The sequence below is a fragment of the Dendrobates tinctorius genome, unplaced genomic scaffold (genome assembly GCF_039654945.1).
Source record: "Dendrobates tinctorius isolate UK_male_01 unplaced genomic scaffold, ASM3965494v1 ptg000158l, whole genome shotgun sequence".
NCBI classification, from domain to species: Eukaryota; Metazoa; Chordata; class Amphibia; order Anura; family Dendrobatidae; genus Dendrobates; species Dendrobates tinctorius.
Genome location: NW_027361825.1, coordinates 21,947,543 through 21,966,259, shown reverse-complemented (window position 1 = coordinate 21,966,259; position 18,717 = coordinate 21,947,543). Strand labels below are relative to the sequence as shown.

Genomic DNA, 18,717 nt, shown 5'->3' with positions numbered 1-18,717 from the left:
TATGTGCAGCTCTAAGATTATCGCACCAGTCGAACGTACATTAGGATTTGGCTCTGTGGACTGGTGCCAGTGCGGTCTACTATTGCATGCACCACTCCGGTTCATAAAACCAGACAGAATACTGCATTGAAATTTTTTTCCCACTGATCCATGTACCATGTCTGTGCGCATGATTGTTCTAGTGGTGCTAATCAATTGTCAGGACCCAGTCCATCGTCACATCAGTAATCTGTGTCCGCCAGATGGCACCCGTGAGCACAGCCTCCTACCCGACCACATACATGGTTCCTCTCTTGATTAGCCAGCCTGACATGTCGCCATGTGTGCGTCAGTGACGTCTCCTTGTCAGACTGGCTAATCAAACTAAGTTTTGTGGATGCCCTCAGGTAAGAGGCGGTTCTCTCGCCTCCATGCGGCGGACACGGCCAATGGACGGGGTCGTGTGAATCGATTCACATCAACTCTTGTGCCGCTAATAAAATTTAGATTTGGACCTGTGACCTCCTACAATAGCAGTGCTTGAGGAGGCGCAAAACTGGGACCCTTCGATGCCCGGGAATTCCAGAAGCTGTAGATTTAGGCTGGGAGTCAGGACCACACATCGATTTTGGTCACGCAGCCAAAAAGCAATCTATGCCCCTTCTACATTGTAGCGTAATGAAGAGGAATGGGGGGGATGCATTACAACCACAAAAAGGCAAATTGCAGAAAGTCCAACTGGTTCTTACTTTTTGCACCTTGCCACTTTGCCATGCAGCCCCCGTGACGTAGAAGCAGCAGAGAGCGATTTTGGGGTGCGTGATCGGTTTCGTAGCCAAAGTCGCTGTGCAGCCCCAATCGTACCCCGCAGATCGGAGACCACCCAACAATTCTTTACCTTGCAATCCTAATGAAGTATTGGGGTCCTGTACAGACAATGCAGTTACCTGGGCAGCCGCCTCTGGATCAAGAGTCAGAGTAACAAAGTATCTGGAGTAAAGTTCAGTGCAGGAGGGGAGGAGGGGAAAACAAAGTCTACAAATCCACGAGTCTGCACCTGAGCCTGAATACATATGTGGTCACACACGGTTATGTCTGCATTGATTAGGATATTATTAAATCAAGAAAGTCAATAAGAAGTCTCGCAAGGTTGCAGACACGACTACAATGACCAACGCAGGATGGTGACAGCGCTCACCTCTCCTCACAAGTCCTCTGACCGCAGCCATCAGAAGTCACTGTCTTCCTGTACAAAGCACACTAGGTCAGACTGTGGGCTCCGCCATATTGAGCTCAGCAGCTGCCCCCTCCCCCCTTTTGCATGGAGCTGATGGGAGGAGAGACACTGGGGCTGTGCTAAGTGACTGCAGATACAGGGAGCTTCACAGACTGTGGGGGACGGTCCAGGAAGGAGGATTCTGCTGCTGATATGGCTCCACAGTCAGCACAACCTGTCAGCATTGTATCTGAACTACAAGTCCCAGCTATGCCATCTTCAGATATAGGTGTAGCCCCTGAGGGGGGGATGTGAGTGTGCTCGCCCCTCTGTCACTGTTAGTTTATTGTATTGTGTATATATATATATATATACACACACATATATGTATGTAACCCTCTTTACATGTACAGCAGCCGGGAAGTAATGGGGCTTTATTATACACTGGATGTGTGCCCAATGCTATCGCATCGGGAGGACAGTAACATCGCGATGGGGGCAGCTTTGGGCCCACCCACCTCTGTGCAGTCACAACTGGCAGGAAAGACTGTGTTTTGCGGCCTGTGCTGGAGATGGTGTGCAGCGACACCAGAGGGTGGCCGCACCCAATCTCCAGCACAGGCCTCAAACCACGGTCTTTCCTGCCAGCTGTGACTGCACGAGGTGGGTGGGCAGGCAGCAGCGGGATTCGGCGTATGTAGTCAGGCAGGGGGTCCGGCGGCGGCATCCCTCTCATTACTCCCCCCTCATTACACCCTCATTATACCCCCCTCGTTACACCCCTTTCACAGCCTCGTGATCGCAGTGGCGGCCTGGATCCGAGCGGCGGTTGAGATCGCAGCGGCGTTTGGAATCGCAGCTGCGTCCTGGATCCGAGCAGCATCACTTGGGTGTTCCAAAATGGCGGTCGGCGTACTTCCAGTGCGGCGCGGTGGAATGTGGGATTCGGGGACATCCAGACGGAAGTGGATGATGGACAATTTAAGGCAATTATATATCTAGATAATAATATGTGCGCTTCAGGATAAATGTATTGTGTGCAGGGCCAGACTAGCCATCTGGCAATTCTGGCAAATGCCAGAAGGGCCTGTCTGGTCGTGGGCTGCCTTATCTGCTATGTTGTTAACAGAATCTGTGTTCTCAAGACACTCATACTGCTAAGGGTACCGTTACACCTAGCGATGCACCAGCGATATGACGCGGTCAGGATCGCTGGTGCATCGCTAGGTGTTCGCTAGTGAGCTGCCACACAGGCAGATCTCACCAGCGACATCGCTGGGGACAGGGATCGCTACTTACCTGTCAGACGCGGCGATGAAGACGTCCTCCCACCCGGCTCCACGCATCGCTCGTCGGCGCTACAGGAAGCCCAGCAGGAAGTGGCCGACGAGGAATGGTCCAGGAGCTTCTCACGCGATAACCAGCGAGGGAGCCGGTCGGAGGTAGATATCGCTAGCAATATCACTGCTATGTCACAAAATCGGTGACTTTACAGCGATATTGCTAGCGATATCGCAGTGTGTAACGGGGGCTTTAGAGTTGTGACGAAACTCAAAGTTGCTGACTGTCACTTACCCCAGCAGGCTGCGGGTATCATTAGACACATTGGTCTTGCAGTAAATCTTGCTTTCCTCCATCTGGGGTAATATATCCCATCTGGTGCTTGGGGACAGTGAAAGCATGGGCCTGGGTGATTTCAAATGCCAGGGCTGTATTTCAGTACCAGTCCGTACCTGATTGTGTGCATGCCCTATATACTGCCCCCCCCCCCAACAGTCCCTGATCTATTGTCACATTCATAGATTTCAGGAGCTTCGTGTGAGGGAGTGTACTTCTGTAAGTCTTGGTAACTCTTCTCATGTACAGTATATGGTGGAGTGTCAGTGTCGTCTATGTGATGTATATACAGCAAGCTCAGTGTCTCTTATGTGATGTATATACAGCAGTCTCAACTGTGAAGCGGAGGTGATAGCATCATGTTGTGTTTTTGTTTTGCTGCAGGAGGGACTGTTGCACTTCACAAAATAGATGACATCATGAGAAAAGAAGATAATGTGGCAATGCTGAAGCAACATCTCAAGACTTGTCACCCCCACTTTCCACACTTTTAGAAACTTACAGGCCATTAACACCCAGAATCTTATAAAAAACTTGCAGTCATCATTGGCCCCTATCTCCTCCCTCTCATGTCCTGATTCTGCACTAAAGCATTACTGTACAATGAAACACTTCAAAGTGCCCTGGATAAAATTGCACCTCCTATACATAGATCAACTAGGCACAGACGGCGACAACCCTGGCACACGCTGCAAACACGTTTCCTACAGCGGTGCTCCAGGTGCGCCGAACGTCTGTGGAGAAAATCTACCCGAACATTTCATCCATTATAAGTTTATGCTTAAAACATACAACACTGCCCTTCACCTCTCAAAACAAACCTATTTTAACACCCTCATCACCTCACTATCCAATAACCCGAAACGTCTCTTTGACACTTTTCATTCCCTACTTAACCCAATAGTGCAGGTGCCAACCACGGATCTCCATGCTGACGATCTGGCTAATTATTTCAAAGAAAAAATTGACCATATCTGACAGGAAATTATCTCTCAATCACCTCATACCCTGCACTGTCCTCCCTCCCCCACTGCATCTAGCTCACTCTCTGATTTTGAACCAGTAACAGAAGAAGTAATCAGGCTCCTTGCATCTTCTCGTCCTACCACTTGCACCAGTGACTCCATTCCATCACATCTCCTCCAGTCCTTTTCCCCTGCTGTCACCACTCACCTAACTAAAATATTTAACCTTTCTCTCTCTTCTGGTATCTTTCCTTCCTCATTTAAACAAGCCATCATACATCCATTACTTAAAAAAACATCCCTTGACCAAAACTGTGCCGCTAACTATAGACCTGTCTCTAATCTTCCCTTCATCGCTAAACTGGAACGCCTGGTCCACTCCCGTCTTATCCGCTATCTCTCAGATACCCCTCTCCTCGACCCTCTACAATCCGGTTTCCGCTCTCTACACTCTACTGAAACTGCCCTCACTAAAGTCTCTAATGATCTAACAGCTAAATCTAATGGTCATTACTCCATGCTAATTCTCTTGGATCTTTCCGCAGTATTTGACACTGTGGATCATCAGCTCCTCCTCACTATGCTCCACTCCATCGCCCTCAAGGACACCGTTCTCTCTTGGTTCTCCTCGTATCTCTCTGACTGCTCCTTTACTGTATCTTTTGCTGGCTCCTCCTCCTCTCATCTTCCCCTTACTGTTGGGGTTCCTCAAGGATCGGTTCTAGGCCCCCTCCTCTTCTTTGTATACTGGCCCTATTGGTCAAGCAATCAGTAGATTTGGGTTCCAGTATCATCTCTATGCTGATGACACTCAATTATACACTTCTCCTGATATCACACCTGCCTTTTTGGAAAACACCAGTGATTGTCTTACCGCTGTGTCTAACATCATGTCCTCCCTCTATCTGAAACTGAACCTGTCAAAAACTGAACTCCTCGTGTTCCCTCCCTCTACTAACCTACCTATGCCCGACATTGCCATTTCCGTGTGTGGTTCCACCATTACTCCCCAACAACATGCCCGCTGTCTTGGAGTCATACCTGATTCCGAGCTTTCATTCATCCCCCACATCCGATCACTGGCTCACTCTTGTTATCTGCACCTCAAAAACATTTCTAGAATTCGACCCTTTCTTAAGGCCCCGTCACACATAAAGATGCACCAGCGATTCCGTCAACGATACGACCTTGTCAGGATCGCTGGTGCATTGCTACATGATCGCTGGTGAGCTGTCAAACAGGCAGCTTCACCAGCGATCAGCACCAGTGAGGACGCTGGCCTCTAAGGTAAATATCGGGTTACTAAGCAGTGTGCGTCACTTAGTTACCCGATGTGCACCTTAGAAACCTGCGTGCTCGCGCCGGCAGCTGCCAGCACGCAGGTTTCTAAGGTACACATCGGGTAACTAAGTAACGCGTGCCGCTTAGTAACCCAATATTTACCTTAGAGACCAGCTCCCAGTGCCTGCATAGAGCGTTGGAAGCCTCGCTGATCATTGGCTCCCGCTGCCACACGCAGCGATGTGCGCTGACCAGCGGGAGAGCAACAATCAAAAAATGGCCCAGGCCGATAGAGCACGATCAGCGATACCCGGGGGGGGGGGGGGGGGGGGGCGGTCGCTGATCCCCGTCACACACAGCAATCTCGCTGGCGAGATCGCTGTGGCGTCACAAAATCAGCGATCTCGCTAGCGAGATCGCTGTGTGTGACGGGGCCCTTATTTTCGGCTCTGCAAAAACTTACTGTTTCTCTTATTCATTCTAGTCTGGACTATTGTAACTCTCTACTAATCAGTCTCCCTCTTACCAAACTCTCCCCTCTCCAATCTGTTCTGAATGCTGCAGCCAGGATCATATTCCTCACCAATCGTTATACCGATGCCTCTACCTTGTGCCAGTCCTTACACTGGCAACCCATCCACTCCAAAATTCAGTATAAACTTATTACCCTCACCCACAAAGCACTCCATGGCTCAGCGCCACCCTACATCTCCTCTCTCATCTCAGCCTACCACCCTACCCGTGCTCCATTCTGCTAATGACCTGAGGTTAACATCCTTATTAATCAGAACCTCCCACTCCCGTCTCCAAGACTTTTCACGTGCCGCGCCGATTGTTTGGAATGCACTACCCAGGCTAAGACGATTATTCCCCAATCCCCACAGTTTTAAGCGTGCCTTAAAAACTCATTTGTTCAGACTGATCTATCGCCTCAACGCACTAACCTAAATATCCCTGTGTGGCTCATTTCAAAATTTTTTACCCTATCCAGGTTCCTCGCATCATATTCTCACATGCTTTTTGCATTTAATAGCCCTCTGTGTCTGTACTGTTACATATTTAGACTGTTAGCTGGTTCATGCAGCAACAGGAACACCCAATTCTTACACTAGGGATGGTCCAAACAATAAAAGCAATTGTTACCATCCACCTTTCGTGTCTCCCCTTTTCCCTTATAGATTGGTATCTGTTTTGATCTATGTGTTTATTGCTATGCTATGCTGTAATGTCTATTGTCTGTAGAAGTCCCCTCTATAATGTAAAGTGCTGCGGAATATGTTGGCGCTATAGAAATAAAATTATTATTATTATTAAGACATCAGCCAGGAAGTTAAAGCTTTGGCGGAAATGGGTCTTCCAAACGGACAATGACCCGAAGCATCCTGCCAAAATGGTAACAAAGTGGCTTAAGAATGGCAAAGTCAGTGTTTTGGAGTGGCCATCACAAAGCCCTGATCAGGCTGATCTCAATCCTATTGAAAATTTATGGCCAAAGCTGAAAAGGCCGATGTGAGCAAGGCGACCTACAAACCTGGATCAGTTACACCAGTTTTGTCAGGAGGAATGGGCCCAAATTCTGACCAACTATTATGAGAAGCCTGTGGAAGGCGATCCCAAACGTTTGACCCAAGTCATTCAGGTTAAGGGCAATGGTTCCAAGTACTAATGAAATGTATGGAAACTTTTGACTTTGCAGTAAATAATAAAAATGCCTTAAAACATTCTCTCTCTCATTACTCTGGCATTTGGCAAATAATAATTATTGTAATCCTAATGAACCAAAACTGGGAAAGGTTTATTCTGATTTCATGTCAGATATTGAGAAAAACATGCAAATCTGTCTTTATATAGTGTATGTAAACTTCTAGTTTCAAATGTATATTCAACAGTCTCATTGTAGCCTATGTGATGTATATACAGAAGCCTCAGTGTCTATGTGTTGTTTACAGCAATCTCAGTGTCTCCTGTGTTATATACACAACAGTCTGTGTCTCCTATGATATATATATACACATACACACATATATAACAGTATCGGTGTATCCTATGTGATGAATATAGATCAATACAAGTGTCTCCTATGTGATGTAGAGAGCAATCTTAGTGTCTCCTTTGTGCTTAATACAACGGTCTCAGTGTCTGCTACGTGATGTATATTCAGCAGTCTCAGTTTCTCCTAAGTGATATATATACTGCTCAAAAAATACAGGGAACACTATACACTCTCACTGAGCAGACACATGGATGTTAGTGACCTTCCTATCATTTCTACCTGTTTATTCCATTGGCACAACAGCAGGTGAAATTGAATCACAATCAATGAAGTATGACTGACTTGGAGTTACATTTTGTTGTTTAAGTGTTCCCTTTATTTTTTTGAGCAGTATATATACAGTAGTCTCAGTGTCTTCTAAATGATATATATAGAACAGTCATTTTATATGTGATGTACATCGCTCAAAAAAATAAAGGGAACACTTAAACAACAGTATATAACTCCTAGTAAATCAAACTTCTGTGAAATCAAACTGTCCACTTAGGAAGCAACACTGATTGACCATCAATTTCACATGCTGTTGTGCAAATGGAATAGACAACAGATGGAAATTATTGGCAATTATCAAGACACACTCAATAAAGGAGTGGTTCTGCAGGTGGGGACCACAGGCCACATCTCAGTACAAATGCTTTCTGGCTGATGTTTTGGTCACTTTTGAATGTTGGTTGTGCTTTCACACTAGTGGTAGCATGAGACGGACTCTACAACCCACACAAGTGGCTCAGGCAGTGCAGCTTATCCAGGATGGCACATCAATGCGAGCTGTGGCAAGAAGGTTTGCTGTATCTGTCAGCGTAGTGTCCAGAGGTTGGAGGAACTACCAGGAGACAGGTCAGTACACCAGGAGATGTGGAGGGGGTCGTAGGAGGGCAACAACCCAGCAGCAGGACCGCTACCTCCGCCTTTGTGCAAGGAGGAACAGGAGGAGCACTGCCAGAGCCCTGCAAAATGACCTCCAGCAGGCCACAAATGTGCATGTATCAAATAAATGGGTGCACAACTATGATAAGGTGCCAAAGGTAGGTTCCCACACCGTGACAACGTATAGAACAAAGAACCTGGCACTCAACGTAGAGTAATTAGTGAAAAACAGATGCTTTATTCAAATTCCAGATAGTGGTACGTCAAAACGTTTCAGTCTGACATTTAGAACTTCATCAGTTGCTCTGAGATACACAATAATATTGTAAATATACAGTGGAAAAAAAAAATGAAAAAAGTAAACTAAACGTAAAAATAAAGTATATACAATCAATTGGTAACTAGATCACAGAGAAAGGGTTGCATAAGTAGAAGAAAAACATCCAGGCACAATCTAGAAGTGACAATGATCACTAAGAGGAATGACATACCGTACTTATCAGTAAAATGGGCAGAATGCACAAGGTGAAAAATAGAACAGTGTGCAAGAAATAGGGACACAGTAGTTGATGGAATAAAACACCCATAAATTAGAAAAACTGAAGCTTGTTCTGTCTGGGTGAAAATAGTAACTAGATGCAGCCTCTATTGAAAAAACGCAGACAAAATGACTTAGAATGCTTAGTATATAGTAGGTAAAAGAGCAACGCTGGGTGCAGTAAGGATAAATTACCTGGGGGACACTGGTGCGGACGCAGTATCCACCGCTTGTCTGGGCGATATAGCAGCAGTGCCCGGGTATAAGTAAGGAAGAGGCGGGTAATTAGATTGCTGGGCCGGCCAATGGGGATGGTGGGCGGCACCCGGACATCACGTGGGCAGAAGTTGTCCAGCGTCTAAGGAAGAAAGAGTGCGACCCACACCGCAGTTAGAACCGGAAGTGACAGTGTAATGGCCGTGCGTTCCACTGATGTGTGTTTGCGTTCCACCCGCGCTGCTGGGATTTAACCCGGTGGTGACAGAGCTTTAATAGACAGAGTGCCTATCTATGCATAGCACAAGAATATACAGGTGCACTGCCAATAGGTCAAAGGGTGGAATAAAGTTATTGTGTCGGAATTGTTAGCAATAGTGACCGGAGAGACACTAATTGGGGACTATTACAGAGACAGTTGAAAGAGAACATATTTATAATGAAGCATCCAGGAAAAGGTTGAGGCTTGTGGACTACTATTCAGAGAGAATGCTGTATACACTGTGTTCCAAATTATTAAGCAAATGATATTTTTCTATGATTTTCCTAAATAGTCGGTACAAATGACAGTCAGTCTAATAAAAGTCATCACTCGTTAGAGTATACATCAAATTTTATTGAAGAAACCTCTCAATGATAACAGTATAATCTCCAAAATGAATAAAAACTCAAATTGCACTGTTCCAAATTATTAGGCACATTAGAATTTCTAAACATTTGATATGTTTTAAAGAACTGAAAATGCTTATTTGTGGAATTTTCAGCATTAGGAGGTCACATTCACTGAACAAAAAAGCTATTTAACTTCAAAACATCCTAACAGGCCAAGTTACATGTTAACATAGGAACCCTTCTTTGATATCACCTTCATAATTCTTGCATCCATTGAAATTGTGAGTTTTTGGAGAATTTCTGCTTCTATTTATTTGCATGAAGTCAGAATATCTTCCCAGAGTTGCTGTTTTGATGTGAACTGCCTCCCACCCTCATAGATCTTTTGCTTGATGATACTCCATAGGGTTGAGGTCAGGGGAAGATGGTGGCCACACCATGAGTTTATCTCCTTTTATGCCCATAGCGGCCAATGACTCAGAGGTATTCTTTGCAGCATGAGAAGGTGCATTGTCATGCATGAAGATGATTTTGTTCCTGAAGGCATGTAAAACTTTTTATACCATGGAAGACAGCTGTCAGTCAGAAACTCTATATACTTTGCAGAGGTCATTTTCACACCTTCAGGAACCTTAAAGAGCCCTACCAGCTGTTTCCCCATGATTCCGGCCCAAAACATGACTCCACCTCCTTGCTGACATCACAGCCTTGTTGGGACATAGTGGCCATCCACCAACCATCCACTACTCCATCAATCTGGACCATCCAGGGTTGCTCGACACTCATCAGTAAACAAGACTGTTTGAAAATTAGTCTTCATGTATGTCTGGGCCCACTGCAACCATTTCTGCTTGTGAACACTGTTTAGGGGTGGCCAAATAGTAGATTTATGCACCACAGCAAGCTTTTGAAGGATCCTACACCTTGAGGCTCGAGGGACTCCAGAGGCACCAGCAGCTATAAATATCTGTTTGCTGGTTTGTAATGGCTTTTTAGCAGCTGCTCTCTTAATCCGATGAACTTGCCTGGCAGAAACCTTCCTCATTCTGCCTTTATCAGCACAACATGTCTGTGCTCAGAATCAACCACAAATCTCTTAACAGTACGATGATCACGTTTAAGTTTTTGGGAAATATCTAATGTTTTCATCTCTTGACCAAGGCATTGCACTATTTGATGCTTTTCAGCAGCAGAGAGATCCTTTTTCTTTCCTAAATTCCTTGAAACCTGTGCCCTGCTTAATAATGTGGAACATCATTCTTAAGTAGTTTTCCTTTAATTGAGCTCATCTTGTAAACTAATTATCACAGGCGTTTGAGATTGATTTCAGTGATCCAAAGAGCCCTGATACACAATACCATCTATGAGTTTATTTGAAAAACAAAAAAATTACATCTTTAGGACACTTAAATCCAATTTGCATAATAATTTGGAACACAGTGTAGGTGCTCGTGATAGACTGTGTCGGGAAATCAATATAAACGGCTCTAGGAAAATAGAGAGAGAGATGTAAGTCATCAAATATAAATATGACAAAACAATTATGTCACAATACAATCAGCACAAGTATATGCAATTGGCATTCAGTAATAACATATATATTAAAGAAATGACAGTAAGTCATGTTCTCTATTCAGTCCTTTAGGAGCGAGTGTTTCCAGGGTGTGGATCCAGTACGTCTCGCGTATTTTTAAAGAGAGACCCTGTCACCACCTCGTCTCGGGGGGGTATAGATTCAATTACCTGGAATTTAAGTTGTGTAATTGAATGGCCCTGTGAATGAAAATGGTTGGGTATGGGAAGGAGTAAATTTTTGCAGCGAATTGTGGACTTATGTTTTGAGATTCTGTTGCATATGGGCTGGGTGGTCTCTCCGATGTAAAGTAAACCACAGGGACATTTGATTAGATAAATGACAAAGGATGTGTCACAAGTGTGATAGTCCTTGATATGAAAGCTTTTACCAGATCGTGGGTGTTGGAAGGTTGTACCCTTGAGGACATTACTGCACTGTGCGCAATGTAGACACGGAAAGGTCCCTCTTTTGGATCGAGACAGAAGAGCTGTTTCTGCGGTTTGGCCGAGCCAATGTTGGCTCGTATCAGGGTCTTTAAGATTTGGGGGTCTTTTAAAACACAGCATAAAGGGTTCATGAAATTCTGGAATGTTGGGATGGGTTGTTGACAATACATGCCAATTCTTGTGGATGGCTTTGTGAAGGATGAAGGAAAAAGGATGGTATGAATGTTCAAAAGGAATGCGCTTCCTGGGATCTCTTCTACGGGTAGGTGGCAAAGGATGTTTTGATGATTCCAGGATTGAGGATGCCCATCAGGAGCATGCCCAGGCATTGTAGGGAGGTCATACAGGCACGTGGAGGCCACACACAATACTGAGCATCATTTTGACTTGTTTTAAGGACATTACATTCCACTTTAATTTTGTGTGTGACTCCAAATCCAGTTACATTTGATTTCCATTGATGATTTGTGTGTGATTTTGTTGTCAGCACATTCAACTTTGTACAGAACAAAGTATTCAATGAGAATATTTCATTCATTCAGATCTAGGATATGTTATTTGAGTGTTCCCTTTATTTTTTGGGATGGAAGAAAATAAACAAAATTAATGATTACATGTGCAAATAATTTAAAAAAATATATGGTTGACTTCTGCTTCCACCTGGTTTTCTCACATGGATTAACTTTTTTTGTTTTCTCTTTGTTTCAAATGTTATTCCATATAATTATTTCAATTGCAATTCAAACACAAAGAGAAAATGCAGAGCTACTCTGCTCCCTAAAGATGCTGACATTACGGTTTTATATAATGAAGGCAAAGATCCTGCCCAGTGCACTAGTTATCGCCTAATTTCTTTAGTAGCACCTAGTTCTGCCTTCCTTGTCACTACTCGGATTGCATTATCATCAGCCACCATGCACCCGGGGTTGGACTTGGTGAGCCACTGATATAGAAGAGTTAATGGTTTGCCTTTATATATCCCTTTAATTGCCTTTAAGACTTCAATTGCCTTTTGCCTATTATTGCTCTGTGTTATTCTTATGTAGACTACTAGTCTCTGTCTTCAAGGAAACTATACTTGTTATCATATGTGTTCTCAACAACGTGTTCTGGGTACATTGTAAACAAGGTACGACCCTGAGGTGATGGTGGGGGCCAAATGAGCTCCATAGAGTCACATATTGCTGTAAATGGTATAAAAACATTCCTTGTATTTCATTACGTCAGATAAAGTGATTTGACCACGGCTTGTGTGTTGAAGTCTCTTTGTCTCCAAGCGCTTGCAACAGAAAGGGCGAAAAACCTGGTAATTCGGACTTACTGGTGATCTGGCTCAGCTAACGCTTGGTTAGAACAAAAGCAGCTACGACAGTTTTTGGCGCCCAACGGGGACTGTGGAAACCAGCCTATTCGGAATCCGTATGTGGGAGCTTCCTGGGAGGTTGAAAATGCAGAATCCAGGCTGCAGCAGGTGAGAACATTTATTCTTACATTGATTCTGCATCTGCAACCTTTCTAAGGATGTCTACATATCTCTGGGTAAGGCTGTACAAACACGGTTCAAAAGAACCCACATCACAAGTGAGTGGTGAGTATGTCTGTATGAGAGTTGAATAATAGAGTAATAAGATAATAATTATCATCTGTATTATCTGTTAAACTCTTCTGGCAATATACTAATATACTAACTGGTTGTGTACTGGTGTACTGTGTAGCACGGAGCCTGGGATAGACTCTGTGCAGTGGTTATTTTGGATTGGCAGTAAATTTGTATAAGGCTGTGGTTTTTGGTTGCTCTGATTTTCAATGTTTCTTGTTGTTTAAGAAGTTGGCTTTGGTGTTCTCGGAGTGTCAGTGGACACTGCTGTAGGTTAAAGTGTCAATCAAATCCAAAGTGCAAGATAGTCAGGCTGTGGGAATCCTTGTATATATGTCTATGAGAACCTCTGAATAAGATGAGAGATGAGTAATTGAGTATAAAAAATCCCTGAATGAGCACGTATGAATGAATCATCACACATCATTTTTGTGTCAGGAGATTTGTTACCTTTCTAGTTGTGGGGGAGATCCCGGACAGATGCGTTATAGATATTTCAAATCTACATCTCAGACTGAATGAATTGAGTAATGATATAGCTCGTGTTATATGTGGCATTACATTGTAAAGTTTCCTGAATGCATTTGGCCAGAAAAAGGGCAAGACTCAGTTAATCTCATTATACAGTTATCTGCTCTTACAGTGAAATCCCGTGATTTTGAGTTTCTTTGTAGAAATTGATTTTGATAAGTCTAAAGAACTACGGAATTCTGTGAAGGACGCTGCATTCTGATGGGAGGGGGGAATGATGCTGCTGCACAGTTTTTCTTCTCCCTTCGCTCTTATCTCTGCTGAGTGTGAGCTGTGCTCAAAATTCTCTGTAATTCTATCCTTAAGGTACGCACTGAAAGGTACTTAATTGAAGGGGAATGAAATTTTGTAAGTTGGAAGATTGAAAGTAAAATATGGTGCCTAATTTAGAAGGAAATTGTAAGTGATTGTTTGGTCATTGTAAGTGATTGTTTGGTCATTAATGTGTTTTGAACCTGCTTCTAGTTGTGTGATTGATTTGTATAGCAAATTGTGGATCAACAAAGGAGGTAGCCGACTGTATGGCTGATAAAGTAGGTCAGAGGCCCATCACACCTGGGCCTTCTTACTTTAGTCAGCGGGTTTTTTTGTTGTGGGTGAGACGCGAGGGCAAGGAGCCCTCTGGATATACCTTGGCAGGCTCGCTCTGACTTGCTACGTGTGGCTGCCCGTAGATATGGCTAGGCACACTAGAGGGGCATTTCAGAATAAAGGTGAGCTGTCTAAAGTTGAAGTAGCCTTCCCACAACAATCCATGGAGCTGGGCTGGAGGGAAAAAGGCCAATTCCTTCTAGCCAGCTGATCTAAAGGGTGAGAGGCAGAGAGCCTTCTCGTTACATCCTGTAGGTCTACCGGGTGAGAGGCAAGGAGCCTTCCCACTACACCTTGGTAGGCTCGCTCTGACTTGCTATGTGTGGCCGCCCGTAGATATGGTTAGGCACACTAGAGGGGCATTTCAGAATAAAGGTGAGCTGTCAGTAGAAAAAGGTTGAAGCCATGGCAACTTTTTCTGTGTACAGTCGGTGCCCCCAATGGGATCCAAGACAGCTATGCAAATTGTAAAAGACAGAGAAGAAAGGAAGCAGTGAAAACAAGTGGGACCAATATTGAAAAAGGCAAAAATACCAGAGTGTGAATGTTTGGATGTACAAAAAGGCACAGACAAGGGAAGAAAATAGCAAGTGAATAAATGATGCTTGAGAATGAATGTGCAGCAGTATGGAAGGTGTATTATGAATGTTTTGATTGACAAAGTGTAACCAGAGACCCAGTCAAAACAGATGGACTTGTAAACACTGTGATCAGACTCAGGCAAACCCAGACTGAATAGCTACTTGTGTGACCTGTGCTACTGACCTAAGCGAATTGCACTAAATCCTATCCAGACAAGATCATAAGAAGCTGACATAATAGTGTGGGTAGTGGGGACATTGACCTTCGAGGAGTAAGCTGACAGTAGACATCAGACGACCAACCCCATCAGGACCTAGAAGTGCGACTAGAATAAGAAAGATGCAGGTGTATTATCCCTGGAGCACCTCTGACCAGCTAGCTTTGTTGAAGCAGCTGCCTGACCCTGAGGACCAATTCCCATTTTAGAGACACATAAAGGAAATACAGCAGACATATAAGTGTACCTGGGCAGACCTAGAGAGGTTGGGGAGTTTAAAGGCAGGTCACACACTAGGACATATAATTAAGACACACACAGATGTGACAAAGAATTGGGCTTGGGGCATGGATGATAAATCTGCACGGTCTGGGGAGAGGTAATGTGAGTCACTAAAACAATGGGCTACAGTGGAACAATCAGAGCAGTCCGTACTCCTGACTAATGTGACACAGCAAAAAGGAGAGGGTAGAGATGTACTTTGGACGGTTACAGCTGAAATGGGCAGACATGGGGTACATTTGCATAAACCCACTTGATGTTAGAATACTGGTGAATGTATTCATTGACGGTATGAACAAAGACTTACGAGACGCAGTACAGACAGCCAGACCTGAATGGAGATATGTAGATCCGAAAAGACCTCCTTAAGGTAGCTAAAGAAGTTGAGCAAATGTAGGGTCGGTGGGGGGTCGGGCGAGCTGGGGGGGGTAGGGGGTGGTCCCACTTCTTACCGCGCAGAGATAAAACAGAGACACGATGGAGGCAGATTCTGGGTGCAACAGGTACAAGTTTATTCACTTGCTGTCCGACTGACGGCCTCACACCTCGCGGCCCTCCGTTTCCAGAGCCGCTTCTCACACCGTACACTAGGGACGTGTCTGCACACACCGTCCCCTCTTTTACTGTCGACGCTCCTGACAGGTCCGTCACTGTGGCCGCCTTAGGCCCGTAAACCAACAGCGCTTCTACTGCTCAGTCGTCGTGTCACATACGGTGTCTCACACCCAGTGCCTCGTCTCTTCTGCGGTACTTTCCTGTCAGGACCACCCCCCTGACGTTCTCTCTCCTCAGTCTCCCTGGTCTGGATTCACCTCACAGTGCACAGACTGTCGCAGTCCTCCTGTCACTGCGGCTCCCCCTGGGGACTGGAACCTTCTGGAACCCTCCCTCAGTATTTATAACTCTCCCGGTTCCTTGAAACTGTCACTCTAACTGTCACTCCACCCCCCATGACCAACGGTTTCTAAAGCCCTAAGCTGATGTCACGTCCTTTGCTCACACTCCACCCTGCCATCTAATGGTCATCCCAAGGTACTGCACGTCACCTACACTTTCCTAGCTGTTTCCCAATATATTACTGACACCTACCTAAACTGTGCAAACCTTTCCTTCTTCTCTCTGACTAGTCCGTCCGTCAGGTCACCTTCCCTACACTCCCCCTTCCTTTGTCCATTGTCGTCCTCGACAATCGTCATCCCTGCCTTTGTCGTTCTGAAGCTACACCTACATTCTGTTGTCGGACCAGCTGTTAAGCCAAACCTACTATCTGCGGGGGCCGAACCATACTGGTAGCACAATGCTCTGAGCAGCCTACTGCTACTCACCAGCGCGCGCGCCACATGACAACGTCTTTCAAATTGGGCTAGGTATACCCATATTCTCTCTATGGCATGTACCTTCCCCTACTCTCCCCTACTGTCACCTTCCACTATTCGGTACGCCATGATCGAGGTCTCTTACCTTCCAGATCATTACCAGCGCCCACCTTCCTCATTCAGGGGTGTCCGTGGTGTTGGGGACCTGACCTAGGACGGCTGTCTCTCTCACGTCTTCCAACTCATTTTCCTTTCTTTCAATAACATGTCATGGTCGGCGTCCCGGTCTCCCAGACCTCCTCAACTCTTAGATCCCTACCGGATCTCACACTTTCCTTTGGTCCCGCAGACCTTTCCTTACCCGGACCTGTTGCATATTACCTTGGCATATTATACATCAAACAACTTTATAATAGCACAAGTACCCATTTTTATAATTTTTTTTTTTTTCTTTTTCGCTTGCTTTTAAACCCAACATATAACAGAAAAAAAAACATTGCAAGTCTTCTTTCTCCTCCCCCATCCTTGGACATATGCACTCCCTCTGCTTTCCGTATCCCCGTTCTGTCAGGTAAACATATTTTCGTATATAAAGAACATAGAAAGAAGAAAGAAAGAGAGAGAAAATAGTTGCATCAGTTAAACAACAACAAAACTTTTTTTTTCTAAATGCAACTGTCCTTATAATCTGCACAACGGTGCATCGAACTCCTGACAGTCTATACCACTCTCAATGGACAGAGGTGAGGGTTCCACAGCCGTGGAGCCCCCGGGGATACTGAGGGTGTCCATTCAAGTCCTCTTCCTTGAGTGTGGAGGTTCCACACTTCCTGCTCCCGGGCCTTCTTCTTCCTGATCATCTCCGCTACCCACACGGAGAGAATAGCACGGGCCCTGGAGTCCGGTGGGCGGGACTCCACTGAGAAAGACCGCAAGACAGAAACGGCCGAAGATTTCTGCAGCCCAGCAGCCGCTGGAGTCAGGTGGCAAATGGGGACAACCGGGTCCTCGGGAGCTGGAATCACAGGGCCCGCTAAGTCGGCCGCAGCCGACTCCAGCAGCGGCATAACCGCGGCCTCAGGACAGGCCGCATCCACTACATCCAACAGAACTGGAGTAACGGCCGATTTCAACAATGCAGCTGCTATTAGCAGGGGAAGTGCAGCAGCGTCTTCTTTGGGTGAGCTCTGCACTGGTGACTCCGGGCGGGGTAGTTCGGGGACATGAGCGGGGGCCTCGCTCAGTTCTGCATACACCACAGGGCCCAATGTAACTAGGCCTTCTGGTGCGCAGGGGGCCGCGTGCTGTGACAGAATGGTGGGGGCCGCTTGCGGAGGCACTGGTGGGGCCGGGGGTACTCTCACCTTCCCCGGCGCTGCGGCTTCCGTCTCACCATCACGCGGCTTTCCCCGCAGCCTCCGTTCCTCGCTCCACTGTCCTGCGGGCCTTTCCTCCAGACTCGGGGACTCCGCGGAGAAGTCCTCTGCCGGTATTGGTGGCGGCCGCTCTCGCTGACTCCGCTCAGGCTCCGCTCCCCGGCTCAGCATCCCGCTGCCTGCCCGTGGTTCTACAGATGACTTCTGGTGCAGCTCCATCTCCTGCCACCATTGCCACTCTAGGCGGCCAATGCCCCGACACCCGCAGCATCTCATACCGTTGGTTGGGCAGCACTCGAATGGCGTCAGACAGCCGCAGCCAAGTTTTTCTTTTGTGCCACTCCCTCTGTGAGGTGGGGTGTCGGCAGGCCTCTCCACCCACCTGTCAGGGTCCAATATAGGGAAGCGTCGATCTCCAGGCACATACTGCTTCTTTTTGGGGTACGTTGGAGGGGGTCCCAGTCCATTCTGAACAACTGCAAACACCCGGACCTCTCCTCTGCGCTGAAGCAATACCGTCATACTGCACAGTACCTGGTACCGCCCCGGATCCTCTGCTGGCCACACAGATCCGACACAGCGCTCCCAATTCATATTCCACAGGTAAGTCATTTGTAATCCACAGGTGTTTATAATCCATGCAGCATAGTCCAAGTCCTTTTCCATTACTTGAGGCAGGTCTGCCGCAGAAGATGAGGTATTAGCGGCGGCCATCCTGCCGACTACGCCAAATGTAGGGTCGGTGGGGGGTCGGACGAGCTGGGGGGGGTAGGGGGTGGTCCCACTTCTTACCGCGCAGAGATAAAACAGAGACACGATGGAGGCAGATTCTGGGTGCAACAGGTCCAAGTTTATTTCT

General features: G+C 46.1%; 1 protein-coding gene and 1 long non-coding RNA gene across 6 annotated transcripts in view; one reads left to right on the top strand and one right to left on the bottom strand.

The window, feature by feature from the left end:
- LOC141051936 (delta(3,5)-Delta(2,4)-dienoyl-CoA isomerase, mitochondrial-like) overlaps positions 1-18,717 on the bottom strand; it is a 227,985-nt gene that overhangs the window by 34,895 nt on the left and 174,373 nt on the right. The window contains exon 1 of one of the 5 annotated variants that reach the window (XM_073549077.1): positions 8,712-8,851. The exons of 1 other annotated variant lie outside the window; for it this stretch is intronic. Coding sequence is in view for 2 of the 4 variants with exons in the window: in XM_073549075.1 (XP_073405176.1) it covers positions 878-1,052 (175 nt within the window). In the remaining 2 variants the exon portion in view is untranslated. Of the gene's footprint in view, positions 1-877; positions 1,068-1,177; positions 1,317-8,711; positions 8,852-18,717 lie in introns of those variants that run through there. 3 more of the 5 variants (XM_073549076.1, XM_073549075.1, XM_073549079.1) reach the window with 3 other exon arrangements.
- On the top strand, positions 1,376-5,089 carry LOC141051939 (uncharacterized). The gene is made up of 3 exons (XR_012220715.1): positions 1,376-1,506; positions 1,987-2,181; positions 3,197-5,089. It is a non-coding gene; the product is annotated as an uncharacterized lncRNA (long non-coding RNA).